Source organism: Camellia sinensis, chromosome 12 (genome assembly GCF_055761805.1).
Source record: "Camellia sinensis isolate YWXY chromosome 12, ASM5576180v1, whole genome shotgun sequence".
Taxonomy (NCBI): Eukaryota; Viridiplantae; Streptophyta; class Magnoliopsida; order Ericales; family Theaceae; genus Camellia; species Camellia sinensis.
Genome location: NC_138972.1, coordinates 100,401,374 through 100,422,805, shown reverse-complemented (window position 1 = coordinate 100,422,805; position 21,432 = coordinate 100,401,374). Strand labels below are relative to the sequence as shown.

At 31.4% G+C, this 21,432-nt stretch overlaps 1 protein-coding gene and 1 long non-coding RNA gene across 23 annotated transcripts; both read right to left on the bottom strand.

Moving 5' to 3' along the window:
- Nucleotides 1-447: 447 nt before the first annotated feature.
- On the bottom strand, nucleotides 448-21,375 carry LOC145804664 (uncharacterized). Of its 22 annotated transcripts, none has more exons than XR_014346904.1 (7): nucleotides 21,106-21,346; nucleotides 20,596-20,693; nucleotides 5,316-5,354; nucleotides 4,548-4,686; nucleotides 3,397-3,474; nucleotides 3,196-3,237; nucleotides 448-683 (listed from the first exon to the last, which is right to left on the bottom strand). XR_014346904.1 is itself a non-coding variant. In XM_082899412.1 (6 exons), exons 1-5 carry the CDS (start codon nucleotides 21,252-21,254, stop codon nucleotides 3,206-3,208), a joined length of 411 nt encoding a protein of 136 aa, XP_082755538.1. In that variant the 5' UTR covers nucleotides 21,255-21,346; the 3' UTR covers nucleotides 448-683; nucleotides 3,196-3,205. The 22 variants fall into 22 exon arrangements, 12 of the variants coding, with proteins under 12 accessions (XP_082755538.1, XP_082755542.1, XP_082755548.1 ...); XR_014346909.1 differs by lacking the exon at nucleotides 4,548-4,686 and adding an exon at nucleotides 3,888-3,997 and having other exon boundaries at nucleotides 21,106-21,345; XR_014346905.1 differs by lacking the exon at nucleotides 448-683 and adding an exon at nucleotides 2,497-2,767.
- On the bottom strand, nucleotides 10,449-12,383 carry LOC145804665 (uncharacterized). The gene is made up of 2 exons (XR_014346913.1): nucleotides 10,746-12,383; nucleotides 10,449-10,641 (listed from the first exon to the last, which is right to left on the bottom strand). It is a non-coding gene; the product is annotated as an uncharacterized LOC145804665 (long non-coding RNA).
- Nucleotides 21,376-21,432: the final 57 nt, after the last annotated feature.

Below are 21,432 nucleotides of genomic sequence, written 5' to 3'. Positions count from 1 at the left end.
GGGTACAAATTCAGCTTTTGTAATTCTGAAAATGAAGAAACGAAAATAAATAAATAAAAGCAAGCATCCTATCTGGCAGAATCCCATAATGTATCATCAATACAGCCTTCTTTGTTGCTGAAATCCACACCAAACAACAGTTTCCCCAATTGGAAACCTGCATGCATGCTAAGGAGATGCAATAATAGCAGGAACAGATTCCTTCTTTGTCTTAGCTTTTACTTTTCCCACTCTTTTACTTTCTCATTCACTAGCAACCCCTTTCCCCTAAAGCCCAGCTCTTATTTGTTGGAAATAATTGAAAGGATAGAATTGTTTTTTGGTTTAAGAACGGAAGTGTAACGACCCTAATCTGCCCCTAGAAGTTAAAGTAGTGACTAGCCAATAATCATAGATTACCGACGGTCTTCTTAAAATATATACGTATAATGGGTCCTGAAGCAGAAGTAACAAAAATAATTTTGTCCATTGAGCAGTGCATAAATGATATAAAAAAACACATACATATATTATTAAATACACATAACATATACACACATCCAACAACATTTACATTTACAAATCTTGACTTCTCAAAAACTTTTCAAATGAGGCAATCAAGGGCCTTGGCTCGGATGACATTTTCAAAAGCTTCACAAAGGTTGACAAAAGCAAAACTCTAAACTTGACCTCTTGTTGAATACCTACATACATATAAGAGAAGGGGTTAAGCTAAAACCCAATAAGTAACATCAATGTAAAGGAGTTAATGAAATGAGTTCCAAATTTTCGAAAACATTCTTATCATATTCAAAATATCATTCAAAGATACAACATACATAAGTTTCATCAAACTTCTCAAAGTTAAGCAAATTATGTGGTACATCCAATAGCATTAATCAAAATAAATAATATAAAACTTGACAGAATGACCTCTAGTCCAATATATGGCAGAACGACCCTAGGTCCAATATATAACAGTTGTAACAAAACGACCTCTGGTCCAACATATGACAGATATGACAGAACGAACTTAGGTCCAACATATAACATCATGGATAATTTATTAGAGGATGCCACAATAGATAAACAAAAGGAAAAGCTCATTCATTCTTAGCAAAACATAATTTTTGTAAAACTTATCATATCATAAGCATTTCGGAATTTCATAGCATATCTTATCATTTCAAAAAATACTTGTATCTGAATTCTTACCATATTGGAACATTTCATAAATAATATACAGATTACATAAAACATCTCATGTTAGAGCATTTTCAAAACCATTTATACGAATTGATCAACTAATAGTAATTTCAAAATTGAGTGGGAAAAAAATTTCAAAATTCGGTAAGCACCTGGTACAGGTATGACATATTTGTCGAAGTACCCATGCTTCATAGTTTCAAGATAATTCTAAATGAGAATTTATATATATATATATATTTTTTTTTTTTTTTTTTTTGCAGCGTATATATTATTTAAAATTTAATTTTTTCATTATTGAGATAAAAAAAACTTATTTATTAAATATTTAATTTTTTTTATATTTTGGAGGCAAATTGATTTTTAAGGTATAGTTTGGGAGGTAAAATGAAATTCCAAATGAATTTTGGTGCCACGTTAACACATTTAGACCAATTGTAGACGAAATGTGACGGCAGTGGCCAAATTGATCAAAATTTCAGAAGTTTGGGTGTAAAATTAATATTAATCGAAGTATGGCTGTCAAATTGAAAATTTTGTGAAAGTTTAGAGGGCAAAATGATATTTCCTCTAACTTATTCATTTCCCATGGAATTTACGTAGAATTTCCAATTCGAAATTACACTGGCCAAACGTGATTCCAATCGGACTTTCAAGGTTATTCAACAAAAGTATGAGATTCTAAGGTTCAACATTTCACACAATAGATTCCTTTCTAAAACAATAGACCATCTTACATACCAAACAATAATATCACTATCACCATAATCTCATACACTTCATTTGATTATCAAATAATTCCTATAGCGCTTCAACTTCTCCAACATTCCCACAATCTGATATACATATAACCAACATAACTGCCATCAAAGATTCCAATTCCTTGCAATATCAAATTCCCACAGTACTTCTCAACTCTTAAGTCTCAACACTAAACTTAGATTACATATAACACACTTAAGCACAAACACATTCATAATGTGAAAGCTTTCCTAAAATTTCGTTCTACAAATTCTTAATGCTCAAATGAACAAGTGCGTGAGAAAGTAATTCGTGCTCTGATACCACTTTGTCATGACCTCAACCCACTCCTAGAGGTTACAGTGGTGATCGACCAGTAATCACAGATTACCTACAGCCTTTGTCACGACCCAATCTCCGCCCCAAGGGATTAGTGAGGTGACCGACCAGTAATCCGTAATTACCAAAGGCCTACTTAGATAGAAACATAATTATGGGGGCTTATAGAAGCATTCAAATTAAAATATGACGTCCAATGAGCTGTGTAGAATTTTATGAGACAAAAGAAACTTGCAAAAATATATACATACATAAACGTAACATCATAATATTATACATATAATATTGTCATGAGATAAGGGTTAAAACCCTATATACAGAAACATTGTCATCTCCCTTCAGAACAACTTAATTACATATTAAGAGGATAACTCCACAAACACAAGAAGCCTTGACACTTGACATTTTCGAAACCTCGATGTGAGGCACAAAGGTTGGCTTTACAAAAACACAGCCCAGACAAACGCCTCTAAGCTTGCTCTTGCGCACAATCACCTACATACTTATATAGATAAAGTGAGCTGGAGCCCAATGAATAACAACGTAAAGGGTTAATGAATAATGTCCAAAAATATAAATTCCCGAATCGGAGTTTTAGTTCATAACAGAAACATACTCATACTTGTAACAAACATACGTGGTACATCTAATAGCAAAATAGAGCAAATGGTCATATAAGACCAGAACAAATTAGACAGATGATTATGCATAATCAGAATAGATAACCATTAAGGTTAGACAAATAGTTCCAAGAGTTGGAACTAACAGAGATCTCTGATAACAGATAACATAAACAAATACTAAAGGATGCCATGAATACATTTCAGAAAAGGACAATCATTCATTCATTACATAGATTATCAGTTTTGAAACATAACATATTCTAAAAATAATTTTAAACAAACATAACTTTACAGAGTTATTACTCACAGATAGCTCCTCAGACAAGTTGGTCAGAACATAGCGTATAACCTACACAAACACATAACAGAGTTACATTGAAACACATGTTTCCAAGCAATGTTCTAATTATTCCAATCCTCTTTCAATGTATTTCTAACTCGGTTTCTTATTAAGAAAGCCTATGCAATGTCCAATGATGTCAATGAGAGCATGAGGATGAAAACTTACATACGGGAGTGTGTTTCAAAAGTGCTGGAAACAGAGCAGTTCGCTCGAGTGCACCTTTGGTTGCTCGAGCGGTGTGATCTGATTGCAAAAGTACTGGATGGTGTCAAAGTGGGCTCAAAACACTTAGAAACTCACCCAAGAACATGGACACAAAGCCAATTTGCAAAATCAAAGCTCAAAACTTGTTAATTATTCAAAATCAAGCTTACAGCTTCATACTTAAAACATGCAAATAATGAATTTGAATCAAAACATGAACAACTGAGATAGTAAGTGTAAAATCATGATGAATTCTCAAAACTTGGCAAGTATAGCCTCATGCATGTAAAGAATTTGATGAAATTCTAACTTAGGGTGATGAATTATGCATGCATGTGTGAATTAGCACCAATTTCCTCATCCTAAGCTCAATTCTTATATTTAATCACATAATCCTCTTAAATTCACATCTTTAATGACATAATTTACTAAATTAAGGTTCAAAAGCTTACCTAGGGCCTTTAATTGAGCTCCCCTTAGCAAATTCTTGAGTCAATTCTTCTATTCTCCTTCAAATCCTTTCAATACTCCTCCCTCTCTCTCTAGGTGATGTTCTCACTTTCTGTTACAAGTGTTTAGCTCAAAAGATGATGAAGAAAATGAATTCAATAAGCTCATATTTTATTTATATAGTCTAGATTAGTTTAAGGTAATTAAGTATGTTTAAGGCTAATTAATCTAGCTTAATTCTAATTATTTTGTTCCAAGTCAAATTCTAATTAAATCTGCCATAACATTCTAATATTCCAAGTAGTCTATTGGACTAGTCAATTTCGGTTTCTATCACCGTTAAGGCCTTAAATTTTAGTTCCTAACAGAAGTCACAACAGATATTCCTACATTTAACAAATATGAAGCCAAAAATCATAATAAACACATAATTAAAATTGAAATTCACATTAAGCACTTAAGTAACATTCAAAATTAACAATTAACAGCATAATACGTGTCGGGGTTATTACAGCCTTCGTAACAAATCACAAAAATATTTAAGTATAATGGGGCCTGAAGTGGAAGCAACAAAAAAATGCATAAATAATATATCAAATGCATGCATATATTATTAAATACAAATAACATATATATATATATATATATCCAACAACATTTACATTTATAAATTTGCAAATCTTGACGTCTTAAAAGCATTCCAAAGAAGGAAATCAAGGGCCTCGACTTGGGTGACATTTCCAAAAGATTCACAAAGGTTGACAAAAGCAAAACTCTAAATTTGAAACTTTTGCTGAATACCTACATACATATAAAGGAAGAGAGTGAGCTAAAGCCCAATGAGAAACATCAATATAGAAGAGTTAATGAATGAGTTCCAAATTTTTGAAAACATTCTTATCATATTCAAAACATCGTTCAGAGATATAACATACATAAGTTTCATCAAACTTCTCAAAGTTAAGCAAACTGTGTGGTACATCCAATAGCATTAAGAAAAATAAACAGAACGACCTTTGGTCCAATGCATGGCAGAACGACCTCTAGTCCAATATCTGGTAGAACAATCTTAGATCCAATATATAACAGCAATAACAGAACGATCTCAGGTCCAACATATGACAGATATGATAGAACAACCTCAAGTCCAATATATAACATCATCGAGAATTTACTAGAGGATGCCACAACAAATAAACAAAAAGAAAAACTCATTCATTCTTAGCACAACATAATTTCAGTAAAACTTATCATATCATAAGCATTTCGGAATTTCATAGTATATCTCATCATTTCAGAAAATACTTGCATCGGAACATTTATCATATCAGAACATTTCATAAACAATATACAAATTTCATAAAACATCTCATGTTATAACATTTTCAAAACCATTTATACAAAAATATCTTTACAAAGACATTACTCACAGTGAATCTGATTTCGGTAAGTCTCCTCGTATGACCGACCTACATAATACACACACAATTCAATAAAACAAAAGCACTTAATTAACTTTAGTTTCCTTCATTCAATTAGTTTAACTAGAGTCAATTTCTAAGTATATTTTATTTCCCGATTAGTCTTAATATACGAGTACCGGTGTCCGGAAGGTCAAAAGAAGATCAAAACACATTCACTATGTTCCGCACGTGTGGAGTCCTAGCTGCACTTGTAGTTATTTTAGAAACTGTGACCATGTTTTGGTTCCTAAAGAACGTGCAGGACTCACAGCCACATGTACAGTTTTGGACAGTTTTGTGCTATTCAAAAGTTCATCAAGGATCAAAGCGTCACTTACTCAAATTCTTACCAAACCTCATGCGAAACCCTTCTTAAATTATGTAATTTCATGAAGAAATATAAACACATGATCAATTTCTAAATCATTTTCCTTAAAACCTCTTTAATTGCATGATTAAAGCTAAAAATCCCATGCATGCAATATTTGCAAAACTTTTTCTCTTTTTCTTTACAATATGAAATTAAAGCCATAAAACTCTTAAAAAAGAATTTGCATGTCCAAATATTTATCAAAATCAAACCAATTCTTCATTGTCATTCTCAAATCATAATTTACTCATTAGCATGTCCAAGTTTATATTTAATTAATTTCCTTCATATCAAACCCAATTTCAAACCATTTACATCAAAACCCCTTTTATTTGTCAAAATTAGAATCAAACTTCATGAGCTCCTAATTTTCAAAACCTTGTTCTTGTTTCTTCAAAGCATGAAATCAATTCTTAGAAATCTATGATGTGAAAGTTTGCGGAAAAATTTTATTTGAAAAAATAATCATTGAAAGAAACACCACCTGATTACACAATCTAAAATACCTCAATCCAAGCGTGGTGTTGTTAGTATCTCACCAAGCGATCCAAATGTCTCGCCTCCAAAGTGATTCACCTTGCACCCTCTTGCCTTTATTTTTGTGTGTATTTTTCTACGAACTTTAAAAATTCTAATGGCCAATTTTTGTATCAAATACGTCTGATATATATACAATACATGATAGAGTTTGCATGTAGGTGGGATCCATAGGGATTTCTATCTTTCAGTTGTGGTGATAAAATAAAATATGTATCTTTTATTTTGAATTTGCAGGAACTTATCCAATTTGTCAGTTAATTATCTTTTAAATAGATAATATAGAACTTCCACTAATTGCAATAATGTCCATCAACACGTTACAATTAAATCTCTAAAAGTAGAGAATTACAAGTGAGATCCTTTCTTACAATTGGTCACAAGCTTCCTTCCACCAAACTATATTCCATATGAGCTTCTAGGTATGTACAAATTTATCACTATCAAAAAACCCTAGCTCATGTAAGCGAATTCTAAATTTTCCTTTCTTCTAATTGGACCCGAAAAGCATTTTTCAAAAATAGTACTTTTGTAATACATGTATAAAAATATTTTTATGAAAAATTACTAGCTGGTTTTCTTTTGATCCAATGTTAATAGGAAAAATTACTTGAATATATTTTCTCACTTTGAGAATGGTGGATTCCATGTTAAGCACCTATATAAATCAATTACCACTCACATAACCCAACATGTCTGTGTATAGCCTTTGATTTAGCGTCGCCGATTGACAATATCAAAATTAAATGAATAGTTAATTAATTTATACAAGCCTCTCAGATCAAAGGAAAATAAGTGCATTATAATAAAACTACCTATTAAATTAACAGTGATCATTCCATAGGCATTCTCAAAATCGATCCTGTTTAGTGTATGTACTTATTGCATAGCACCCTCCTATTTGCCAAGGTAACTACCTCAATGATGGAGTAAATCATTCTATCATATAACAGCAAATCAGGTGTAAGCCATAGTAGTGCGATGCCTAATCAACACCCATAGCCTAGAACATTAATTGGGTCAAGCAGGCACCGAAAAATCATAACTCCCACCTTTTGGTTCATTAACCATTAGCATGTTTTTCTACAATATTACCCAAGGGACCTTATGTTCACATCACATGTAACATTAAATATAACATTACCCAGAATAATAATATACAAAAATGCAGAATAAAATGCCAAGCAATTTATTCAATCAGTTAATAAAGTCAATAAATTGGTTTTTGAGGGCACAAATGCTAACATTCTCCCACTTGCACTTAAAACCAATTACACATGTATTTAATACCCATAATCTCCAAGTGCTTCTGAAAAACCTTCTGATTTAAGGCTTTTGTGAAAGGATCTACAACATTTTCAGCTGATGCAATCTTTGCCATTGACATATCTCCTCTATGGATGATATCACATATCAAGTGAAATTTACACTCAATGTGCTTTGTCCTTTGATGAGCCTTAGGCTCAATAGCATGTGCAATAGAGCAAGTGTTGTCACAATAAACAATTACAAGAGATTCAATTGTTAGGACAACACGTAGTTCTTGAATGAACTTGCAAATCCAAATAGCTTCCTTTGCAGCTTCACTGGCAGCCACACACTCTGCTTCAGTTGTAGAATCTACAGTAGTATCTTGTTTGCAACTTCTCCAACTTATTGCTCCCTTTCCAAGAGTGAACACAAATCTAGAAGTTGATTTTTTATCATCAATACCAGATTGAAAATCTAAATCAATGTAACCTTCAACAACCAAATTAAAACTACCAAACACTAGAAAATAGTGTTTAGTCCTTTTCAAATATTTCAAAATGTGTTTCACTGCTGTCCAATGCTCTATACTTGGATTGGATTGGTATCTACTCACAATGCTCACTGTGTAACAAAGACTTGCCACTGCCGAAGCATAAGGAATATTTCTCATTTTCTCTCTCTCCTCTTGTGTTTTTGGTGTCATTCCCTTAGAGAGATGAATTCCATGCCTAAAGGGTAGGAACCCTTTCTTGGAATCTTGAATGCCAAATATTGCCAAGACTTCCTCAATATAATTGCCTGGTGAAAGACCAAGTAATCTTTTCTTTCGGCCTCTAAACAATTTGATCCTGAGTATTAACTAGCTTCACCAAGGTCTTTCGTTGCAAAGTGATTAGATAACCAAACTTTGACCGATGACATTGCTCCTACATCATTCCCAATAAGTAGTATGTCATCAACATAGAGAACCAAAAATACTTTGGCACTCCCACTGACCTTCTTGTAAACACAAGGTTCATCCATATTTTGCAAAAAACCAAACAATTTGATTACATTACCAATGAATTTGATACCCTTAACCACGATCTTGTCTGATTGAGGGTCAGATCTCTTATTACCCAACTCAATACCATTAAGTAATCTCGCCACGCCTTTATTATCAAACTTAACGTCCCTTAATTGTTCATCGTATAGCTGTAATTTCCTTACTCCCCTCTTAGTATTGTTCAATTAACGACAAACAGGTGCCATGGATGGTGAAGTATCGACTTGAAAATTCCAATATTAAAAAGGGGTTACGTATTGTAAAATGAAGGGGTATCTGAAGTATTCTTCGAAAAACAGAGACGAACTGTGGAGGGGAATACTTGGCGAAGCAGAAACGGAGAAACAATTCTTTGCTCTCTATAAAGAAAGATGTCCCACCGATTACGTCACAAAATACCCCCAATTAAAAATATTTTGCAGGGATCATTACAAAAGAGAGAAGCCCCTCGTCAAAACAAATATTCCAACTCCGAGATGCTTGCTTGAGGCCATAAATGGACCTTGTTAATTTGCACACTTTATGTTCTTCACCATGAGATGTAAAACCTTCTGGTTGGTGCATACAAATTTCCTCTTCAATAGAGCCCTTCAAGAATGTGGTTTTAACATCCATTTGCCAAATTTCAAAAGCATAGTGTGCAACAATTGACAAAAGAATCCTTATGGACTTTAGCATGGCTACTGGCGAAAAAGTTTATTCATAATCAATACCAGCTTTTTGGTTATACCCTTTCGTTACTAGTCTTGCTTTGTAGGTCTCTACCTTTCCATTGGGTCCTAATTTTCTTTTATATATCCATTTGCAACCTATGGGTTTGATGCCCTCAGGTTTATCTACTAAGGTCCAAACCTTACTAGAATACATTGAGTCCATTTCAGATTCCATGTCTTTTTGCCAATGCCCAACATCTTTGTCATTAATTGCCTCTTCATCAGACAATTCTAATTCTATCTGATAAATCTCATTTAACAACGATAACTTAACTAGAGGTCTAATGATCCTTTTACTAAGCTGAGGTTCTTGTGCAACAATTGGTTCAGTGCGCTTACTTATTTGTCCTTCACTTTGACTACTTGCCCGATCCATTGAAATGTCAGTTAGTTCTTCATGAACAATTCTTGTTCTATTTTCTTGAAAATATAATCCTCTTTTTAAAAAATAGCATTTCTGCTAACAATAATTTTTTGTTCTTTAGGATTATAAAAATAGTAACCAAGAGGGTCTTAGGATATCCAAGGAAAATGCATCTGTCAGTTCTCAATTCCAATTTATCAACATTTTGCTTTTTCACATGTGCTAGACAAACCCATATCCTAATATGCTTTAGCCTAGGCTTTTTCCCAGTCCCTAATTCATATGGAGTTTTAGGAACTGATTTAGTAGGAACTCTATTTAACTAATAAATAACAGTTTCTAATGCAAATCCCCAAAAGGAAATTGGCAGTTCTGACATGCTCATCATTGAACGAACCCTATCTAATAAGGTTCTATTTCTTTTTTCTGCCACCCCATTATTTTGTGGTGTGCCTGTGGAAATTAATTGAGATATGACACCATTCTATTTTAAATAATTTCAAAATTCATCTAAAAGGTGTTCTCCCCCATGATCTGATCGAAGAGCTTTGATGCTTTTTCCAAGTTACTTTTCTACTTCACTGCGAAATTCCTTGAACTTTTAAAAGGTTTTAGACTTATGTTTCATTAGATACAAATAACCATACCAAGAATAATCATCGGTGAATGTAATGAAATAATAAAAATCACCTCTTGCCATGTGATTTATTGGGACCACAAACATCTGTGTATTAATCCCAAAGCTTTTGTGGCTCTAATTCCTTCTTAAAAATGGAATTTTAGTCATTTTTCCATGCAACCAAGGCTCCCAAATTGAATATGGCTCAATTTTCAAAAATCAGAAATTAAATTTCTACGAATATTTGGCACAAATAGACAATTTTCTAAAACTAGAGTCTAATTAAATGATAATTCTAAATAAAAAGTTCCTATAGAAACTATAGCAACTGTTGCACTTGTTCCCAACTTTATTAGCATCTCCCCTTCCTTAAGCCTTCTGGTCTCATTGACCCCTGCAACATATTGCAAATATGTGAGGTCGCACCAGAGTCTACACACCAAGCATTAGGAAGATCAATCAATAAATTGGTTTCAATAACAAACAAACTTAACATACCTTCTGAAGGTTTGTCCTTTTTCATTGTTGCCAAATAATGACGGGCAGTTTCTCTTCCAATGGCCAAGCTTTCCGCAATGGAAACAATTTCCTTTGCTTTTCTTTTTATCTATGCCCTTTTTAAAAATACTGTGTTTTTCCAGAGAACTTAAAGCCAATAGTTTTCTTATTAAAATTATTCTTGCCCTTAGGCTTGAATTTTCTTGGACCTTCCTTCTTACCCATCATCACGGTGGGTTGGCCCTTTTTAATAAGATCCATTGTTGCTTGCAACATATTGAGCAGCTCTGATGGTGCAACGATCATCTTATTCATGTAGTAATTCAAAATAAATTGATTATAAGAATCTGGTAAAGATGAAAGGATCGCATCAATTTTAGTTTCACCATCAATATCTACACCCAAAGTTTCCAGTATGTAAATGAAATAAATCATTTTCAGGACATGTTCCCATACTGGAGTACCTTCCACTATTTTGGTGGACATCAAACCTTTCATGGCAATTTGGCGTGCACTTCTGCTTTATTCTCCAAACATTTCTTTCAAATTAACCATCATGTCTTTTGCTATAAGAACACCCCCGTGCTGCTTTTGCAACACATTGGTCACTGAGGCCAATATGTAGCATTTTGCAACATCATCCGCCTCATGCCACTTCCTAGCAGCCTCACGTTGTTCATAAGTGGCATTCACTCCAGGGAGCGCAGGTGGATCAGTGGTTAGAACATGGTTCAATTTTTCAGCAGTGAGGACAATTGTTAAATTTCTCTTCCAATCCACATAGTTTGGCAAATATGTGTCAAAAGAATATAAGTATTGCATTGTATATAAATCCATAGGATGCAGAATTTGTATCTACTATGGTAATGCTCACTAGAATTATCATTCAAACAATTATAAACAATTTATAACGCCACAAATATAACACTTATATTTAAAACATTCATAGTGAGCATTGGGAAACTAATCCTACATGTACAAAAATTTCTTTAAAAATAAATGAACATACCTTGAATGGGTGGATAGTTACTGCCCATCATAATATCATCTCATGTTATCATTTTTCTTTTTCTTTTAGAAAAAATAAATTTCTTTATAACTCCCAATTTTTCTTTTAGCCTCCAAATCAACTCATATGACACCTTTTGATTACTAGATAAAAATTTTCTAAGTGCAAATCATTGTTTAGATACATAGCATGAACATGTAAGATTATGCCTTCATTTTAACCGACACTCTCACTAGTCATACTTATACTTTTCACAAAATAAATAAAACAAACTAATTAATTAAAACCCCAACCAACTCTTTCAGTATCAATTAAATCTCAATTAATCAGAATTTTTATTTACCAACAATGGAGGGCCATAGATTTTATTTCCTTAAAATAATCACATTCAACACTTAATCATTAAAATGGGATACCAATAACATTTATAACTAATTTATTCACATAAATTAGCAAACTAATTTTTATGTTATCAATAAACTAACAAAAACAAACAAAATAATCACTGCAGTGTCTTACGGAAACCAATCCCCCTTTTTTTTTCGGCCCCATCATAAAGCTCTGATTTGAAACTGCAATCATGTCTACAACAAACTGATTTTTTTTTAGTCCTTTTTTTTTCCCCTTCTTGTTGCGTACTGTTTCAGCCCCCTTTCATTTTTATTTATTTATATTTTTGATGAACGATTAATACAAGGAAAAAAATATATATTATATATTCACAAATTATATAATCGGCAATCACCCAAGACAGTATTGAATATTCAATATTTTCATCAAAATGAAAAACATAAATATAGACTCATGTAATCAAAGTGGCGCGGCTCTGATACCATTGAAAAAAAATTATTTGAAAAAATAATCTTTCAAAGAATATTTACACCATCTAAAATACTTCAATCCAAGCATGTTGTTAGTATCTCACCAAGTGATCCAAGCGTCTCGCATTTAAAGTGATTCACCTTGCACCCTCTTGCTTTTACTATTGTGTATAATCCATAGGGATCTCTATCTTTCAGTTGTGGGGATAAACTAAAATATGTATATTTTATTTTGAATTTGCAGGATACAACTCATCCAATTTTTCATTTAATTATCTTTTAAATAGATAATATAGAACTTTCACTAATTGCAATAGTGTTCATCAACACGTTACAATTAAACCCCTAAAAGTAGAGAATTACAAATAAGGCCCTTTCTTACAATTGGTCACAAACTTCCTTCCACCAAACTATATTCCACATGGGCTACTAGGTATAGACAAATTTATCACTATCAAAAAACCCTAGCTCATGTAGGCAAATTCTAAATTTTCCTTTTTTCTAATTGGACTCCAAGAGCATTTTTCAAAAATAGTACTTTTGCAATTATACATGTATAGCCTTTGATTCGGTGTCATCGATTAACAATATCAAAGTTAAATGAATAGTTAATTAATTTATACAAACCTCGTAGGTCAAAGGAAAATAAGTACATTGTAATAAAAATACCTTTTAAACTGACGGTGATCATTCTATAGGTGTTCTCAAAATCGATCATGTTCAGTGCATGTACTTATTGCATAGCACCTACCTATTTGCCCAATGTCACAACCTCAATGATGAAGTAAATCATTCTATCATATAGCAGCAAATCAGGTGTAGGCCATAGTAATGCGACGACAAATCAACACACATAGCCTATAACATTAATTGGGTCAACAAAGCACCAAAAAATCATAACTCCCAACTTTTGGTTCATCAACCATTAGTATGTTTTTCTGCAATATTATCCAAGGAACCTTATGTTTACATCATATGTAACATTAAATATAATGTTACCCAGAATAACAATATACAAAAATGTAAAATAAAATGCCAAGCAATTTATATAATCAGTTCATAAAGCTAACAAATTGGTTTTTGAGGGCACAAATGATAACATGTACAATTACAATTAGAGTATTAAAACTTGTAGAAATTGTTCATGCTTGTAAAAATGAAACTCAAATTCATGCAAGACATTGAAAATCAAATCTAAAATAATTAATTTCCAAATTTATTTCCATAACCGTGAACCTAGATCAATTTCTTCATCCTTTTGCCAATTCCCTATTTAATTTCATGAAATTGAACCCAATTATTTCTTAATTTCAGTTTTTAGGTTACTTATGTACAAAATTCAAACTTCAATTTCTCACCTACAATGTTCAATTTGGTATATTCTTGACAACTTCTTCACTTCTTCTAACTTCCTTAGCTTTTCTTCAAGATTTCCAGCAAATGTGTACTAAAAAATTGAACTCTCTCCCCCTCCCTCCCATGGTTTTCTCCAACAAAACAATTAAAATGAATAGGCCAGCACTCTTACCCTTTTCTTGATTTCATTTGTTCTGTTTTTTTTATATTAAAATGATCGGACACTTGTCCACCTTAAATTAAGCCATGTGGTGATGTATATGAGTAAGATTAGATTAATTACTAATTATCTATTAGCTTCATTAATCATTTAGTCCTACTTAATTATGATTAGCATATAACTTAATTAATTTAATTAGTTTCAATTAAGGGTTAATTTAATCATTCCTAATTTTATTAATCTAAATCAAATTTTTAATTAAACTCTCATAACACTCTACATATTAAACTGCTTCAATTCAATTAAGTTGATCACTCGTAGTTTCTTAAATCATCTCGACTTTCAATTTCTAATTCAATTCATAATCCCCTGTTAAACGAATCACCATACACATATTACAAATAACATATGAATTATAATTAATTAATCATGTCTAGCTCCATTCAATTAGAATTAATTTTTAATTTCCCTCACTGAATTAAAAATTCTTCGCATCATATTAATGCTATTTAAGCTTCTCAATTAATATTTCTAAGACAAACATTTCAAGTTCAAGTTCAAAATTATTTCTTAACTTAACAATTTTAATCCATTAACATTTATTCAAATGTTGTTCTTGAAATTGATCTGATTTTGTGAGTCTCATAATTTTTGATAAATATATATTTCCAACCAATTGGATTCATTTCCATTTAATTTCTTTTTCATTAAATCACATTTTATTCCTTAAATAATATAAGGTAATCAAATTCGATTAAATATTTTTATTCATGTTAATGATTATTTTGTCTAAGAAATTCATGTGTTTCCAACTCATTAATTATATTATTTTCTAAGTATCAATTTAATTATTCCACACAATCAAATAGGCTTAATTTTGATTCAAGACATTTAAAGGTGATCAATATTAATCATTGTAATTGACTTTGTTTGAGGTGTTATAGGAAGCTTGTTGAAGGGTAACTCAATTTAAATTGTAATCACTTCCAGTTTTGCCTTTTGTTTTGTTTTAAGTTTGTATTTGCCCTTGCATTTTTATTTTTTGTTTTGGTGGTTTTTCTGTTGTTATGTTTTCTCAAATGGAGGCTTTAATGTTCTACATTTGCTATTTAATTTTTTGACAGTAATCTTATTTTGTCTACGAGGAAGAACAACAATGTACCCAACGTTAAATGATTTCATTCAAAGTCAAGGTAGACATGAGTGTGTTAGTGTAAGAGCTTTTGAAAGACTAGATGATGGTGATAATTTTTACGAGATACTTATGGACCCCAATATTTGGCCGCACCCTAACATTGCTTCTCCAATAGTACTAGTGTTTAGAGTGCAAAATAATTTCCAATTTTTTGTGGAGGTAGAAAAGGTAGGACAACCTCTGGAAATATTCTTGAGAAAACGAGTGAATAAAATGACATTCTGTGATGTCTTAAAATACAACGCTGTGAAGAAAAGAAGAGGTTTTCCTCAACCTTAAAAATGGAGCGCAAAAGACCGGTATATTAGGATAAGGATTTATCAGGCTTATAGAGCTATCATAAGGTCTCTAAATCTACTTGTGTTAAAATTTGACTTATATTTTTTTTCCTAACACTCAGCAAATTTAAAATACACATAAAATGTGCTTTTTGGAGGTGAATGTTTACTTGTATTACATCCCTACACCAAATAGCATATCTAAATATTAGAACAAAAATAAAATAGAAACTTTATGAAAAAAAAATATAAGTCAAATTTTAATGCAAGTAGATTTAGACACCTTATGATAGCTCTATAAGCCTGATAAATCCTTATCCTAATATACCGGTCTTTTGCACTCCATTTTTAAGGTTGAGGAAAACCTCTTCTTGTCTTCACAACGTTGTATTTTAAGACATCACAGAATGTCATTTTATTCACTCGTTTTCTCAATAATATTTCCAGAGATTGTCCAACCTTTTCTACAACCACAAAAAATTGGAAATCATTTTGCACTCTAAACACTGGAGAAGCAATGTTAGGGTGCGGCCAAATATTAGGGTTCATAAGTATCTCGTAAAAATTATCACCATCATCTACTCTTTCAAAAGCCCTTACACTAACACACTCATGTCCACCTTGACTTTGAATGAAATCATTTAAAGTTGGATACATTGTGTTCTTCCTCGTAGACAAAACAAGATTACTGTCAAAAAATTAAATAACAAAGGCAGAACATTAAAGCCTCCATTTGATAAAAACATAACAATAGAAAAGCCACCAAAACAAAAATTAAAAATGCAAGGGCAAATACAAACTGTCCAACCAAAGCAACAAACTTAAAACAAAACAAAAGGCAAAACTGGAAGTGATTCACAATTTAAATTGAGTTACCCTTCAACAAGCTTCCTATAACACCTCAAACAAAGTCAATTACAAAAATTAATATTGATCACCTTTAAATATCTTGAATCAAAATTAAGCCTATTTGATTGTATGGAATAATTAAATTGATACTTAGAAAATAATATAATTAATGATTTGGAAACACATGAATTTCTTAGACAAAATAATCATTAACATGAATAAAAATATTTAATCGAATTTGATTACCTTATATTATTTAAGGAATAAAATGTGATTTAATGAAAAGAAATTAAATGGAAATGAATCCAATTGGTTGGAAATATATATATTTAGACTCATAAAATTAGATCAATTTCAAGAACATTTGAATAAATGTTAATGGATTAAAATTATTAAGTTAAGAAATAATTTCGAACTTGAAATTGAAATGTTTGTCTTAGAAATATTAATTGAGAAGCTTAAATAGCATTAATATGACAGAAAGAATTTTTAATTCAGTGAGGGAAATTAAAAATTAATTCTAATTGAATGGAGCTAGACATGATTAATTAATTATAATTCATATGTTATTTGTAATATATGTATAGTGATTCGTTTAACGGGGGATTATGAATTGAATTAGAAATTGAAAGTCGAGATGATTTAAGAAACGACGAGTAATCGACTTAATTGAATTGAATCAGTTTAATATGTTGAGTTTTATGAGAGTTTAATTAAAAAATTGATTTAGATTAATAAAATTAGGAATGATTAAATTAACCCTTAATTGAAACTAATTAAATTAATTAAGTTATATGCTAATCATAATTAATTAGGACTAATAAAGCCAATAGATAATTAGTAATTAATCTAATCCTACTTATATACATCACCACATGGCTTAATTTAAGGTTTTAATATGAAAAAGAAAAAAAAAACAAATGAAGTCAAGAAAAGGGATGTAAGAGTGCTGGCCTATTCATTTTAATTGTTTTGTTGGAGAAAACCATGGGAGGGATGGGGAGATAGTTCAATTTTTTAGAACACATTTGCTGAAAATCTTGAAGAAAAGCTAAGGAAGTTAGAACAAGTGAAGAAGTTGTCAAGAATAGACCAAATTGAACACTGTAGGTAAGAAATTGAAGTTTGAATTTTGTACCTAAGTCACCTAAAAACTGAAATTAAGAAATAATTGGGTTCAATTTCATAGAATTAAATAGGGAATTGGCAAAAGGATGAAGACATTGATCTAGGCTCATGGTTATGGAAATAAATTTGAAAATTAATTATTTTGGATTTGATTTTCAATGTCTTGCATGAATTTGAGTTTCATTTTTACAAATACGAATAAATTTTACAAGTTTTAATACTCTAATTGTACATGCATCATAGATTTCTAAGAATTGATTTCATATTTTGAATAAACAAAGAACAAGGTTTTGAAAATCATGAGCTCATAAAGTTTGATTCTAATTTTGACAAATTAAAGGAGTTTTGATGTAATTGGTTTGAAATTGGGTTTGCTACGAAGAAAATTAATTAAATCTAAATTTGGACAAGTTGAGTAAATTATTGTTTGAGATTGACAATCAAGAATTGGTTTGATTTTGACAAATATTTTGACATGCAAATGCTTTGTTTTATGGTTTTAATTTCAGGTTGTAAAGAAAAAGAGAAAAAGTTTTTGCAAATATTTCATGCGGGGGATTTTTAACTTCAATCATGCAATTGAAGAGGTTTTAAGGCAAATGATTTGGAAATTGATCATGTCTTTATTTTTCTTTATGAAATTACATAATTTAAGAAAGGTTTTGCATGAGGTTTGGTAAGAATTTGAGTAAAAGTGAAGCTTTGATCCTTGATGAACTTTTCAACAGCACAAAAATTTCCAGAACCACACATGCGACTGTAAGCCCTGCACGTGCAGTCGATGAACCAAAATAGGGTCAGACTTTTTGAAATAACCGCGCGTGCGGCTGGGACTCCCGCACGTGCGGAACACAGGGAATGTCTGTTTTGATCTTCTTTTGACCTTCCGGACACCTCTACGCATATATTAAGACTAATCGACAACAAAATATACTTAGAAATCGACTCTAATTAAACTGATTGAATGAAGGAAACTAAAGTTAATTAAGTGCTTTTGTTTTTTTTAATTGTGTGTATATTGTGTAGGTTGGTCATAGAAAAATGTTTGGGGGCCCTAATTCTGTGGCTCAAATGTGGCTCAAATGGCCAAAACGACGTCGTTTTGGCCATTTTGATGTTGTTTTGTACTCAAAACGACGTCGTTTTGGCCATTTGAGCCACATTTGAGCCACAAAATTTGGGCCCTCTACCATTGCTCATGGTCATATGAGAAGACTTACCGAAATCAGATTCACTGCAAGTAATGTCTTTGTAAAAATGTTTCCGCATAAATGGTTTTGAAAATGCTATAACATGAGATGTTTTATGAAATCTGTATATTATTTATGAAATGTTCCAATATGATAAGTGTTCAGATACAAGTATTTTTTGAAATGATAAGATATGCCATGAAATTCCGAAATGCTTATGATATGATAAGTTTTACAAAAATTATGTTTTGCAAAGAATGAATGAGCTTTCCCTTTTGTTTATCTATTGTGGCATCCTCTAGTAAATTATCCATGATGTTATATGTTGGACCTAAGGCCGTGTTATCATATCTGTCGTATGTTGGACCAGAAGTCATTCTGTTACAACCATTATATATTGGACCTAAGGTCGTTCTGTTAAACAATTGTTCTTGCATTCTGTTTCCTGTTCATTATTATTAGTTTAAAACATTTCATCAAACAACCAGTGGGTACGCGAAATCCTATTGTGTAGTCACTTAAAAGATTCTAATTCTAGGATTTGAGGAGCTAGTTAATCTTTTTCTAATTTAAACTATTTTGGGCCATTTCTTGACTTAATTTTCAAGTAGTTCTTCACTGTTTTTGGGTCTAATTCAGGTCCAAAATTTTATGAAATTATTTAAATCTAATATTATTTTGAGTTTTGTGTTTCCAACATTCACATTGTAATCTCAAGTTAAATCACAAGTTGACAACAAATCTGAACTTAAAAATTTGAAGTTAAATTACAAGTTGTTGACAATGATATATTCACAGTTTCTTAGGACTTGTTTGGTAACCATTCCGTTTTCAATTTTCAGTTATATTTACAAAAATTTTAAAAACTGCCATAAAAACTTGTTTGATAATTTTTTTTATTTATAAATGATTGTCTCAGATTATAAATTTGAGGAAAAAACGTAAACTCAAGAGTTTACGTTTTCAGTTTTCAATTTTTTTTCAATTAATTTTTTCTTCAAATAATTTATTTTCTTTTATTTTTTTTTCAATTATTTTTTTAATTAATTTTTTTTTTCAATTAATTTTTTTTCCCAATTAAATTTTTTTTCAATTTTTTTAATTAATTTTTTTTCAATTATAATGTGTGTGATCCCATTGTCTTAAATAATAAAAATAAATATAAATATTTTAAGCCTGAACAAACATATTTTTTAATTTATGTTTTTAAAATTTTTTAAACATTTTGTTCAAATCAAACGCGTTTGTAATTTATTTTTTTCTAAAAATAAATAAAAACCAATTTATAAAATTTTTATAAACATAAACCAAAAACGTAAACGTTACCAAACGCTACTTTAGTAACAAATTTCTATGTTCTCATTGACATCAAGTCATTAACTTTTTAATTACCAGGTTGGAAACAAAACACACACACAAAAAGAACAGAGTGTTAACTCCTATTAATCCCAAAAAAAACAAATATATTGCATTTGACAAAAAAACTTTACTTGAACAACCAGCAATTCACACAAACCCAAAAAATTCAAAATCACAGTTCTTATACCAACAAATTAACAAATGAAAAACCCAGAAATCATCACCATCATCAACAAACAATAAAATAGAAGAAAGAAGATTAGCTTAATTTGCAAAAAACCCAAATCAATGAGAGAAGAATTACAACTGAAATCTGCAAAACCAGATTTTAAAAATAGTTTTATCAATTGCATTCAATTGCTAGTTTTATCAATTAGCTTAAAAATAGTTTTATCAATCGCATACCCACTCCATCAAAAAGGAATTTGTGATTAGGTTGAGAACACAGAACACGGGTTGAGAAGAGAAGAAGAGGGGAAAAGAGAAGAAGAGAAGAGAAGAATACCTTCCAATCGAATTGTCAAAGTACAACCACTCAAATTCATCGAGCCGGAGTTCACATTGTTTGCATAAACTTTTATTAGTAATCTTAACAACCATCCCCTAGAAAACATGAAGAAAAAAGATAGATGCATGTATACAAAACTACTGTCACATAAATTTTATCCTAATTGAAGTCACTTATAATGAGAAGAAGCTCCATTTCATACACGGGCTAAGTACAATCTAAGTGCCTCCAAGCCATGTAACATTTTAAAATCATGAAAGGGAATGGGGAAAAACAAACAAACAAAAAATAGCCTTTCAAATTACCTGATTTAGAGAATTCTTGATTCCATCCTATTTACTATTTTTTATTTTTGACAAGTAACTCAAATTGCCAGACCAATTTTCTTCAATTCACAGTTCAGTCAAGACTTGAGAGTTCAATCACAAGGACAATTCACATTGTAATCAAAGAATTTACAACACATGATGATTAAATCAGAGAGAGAGCATAAAGAGAGCCACGTACCAAATCGGGAAAAAGCAGCAACGGTGAGAGGAGAAGCAGCGCTGGAAAGGCCAACGGCGACGACTAGCAAGAGCAGCGGCGGCGCCGATCAGCAAGGAAAGGAGGAGGATCAAGAGGGAAGATGGAGAGGCACGTCGATCGATGGCCATCGGCGGCAGAGGCGAGATGGAGAGGCGCTAGAAACCCTAGAAAGAAATTGACCAGCTCTTTCTCTCTCTACCGAAACAATTTCATGAGCTTATGTAGAATATCGGAATAATTATTTTATATAAAAAATTAAATTGAAAAATTATATATAATGAGCTGTAGTGAAAATAAATAAATAAA

Excerpts from the sequence above, each read along its gene's own strand:
- LOC145804664 (XM_082899412.1), bottom strand. The coding sequence starts at position 21,254 with ATGGCCATCGATCGACGTGCCTCTCCATCTTCCCTCTTGATCCTCCTC. Across the intron at positions 5,355-20,595 it reads TTTGACAATTCGATTGGAAG|GTCGGTCATACGAGGAGACT; the intron begins GTATTCTTCTCT and ends TGTATTATGTAG. Across the intron at positions 3,490-5,315 it reads TTACCGAAATCAGATTCACT|TACTTTTGCAATCAGATCAC; the intron begins GTGAGTAATGTC and ends GACACCATCCAG.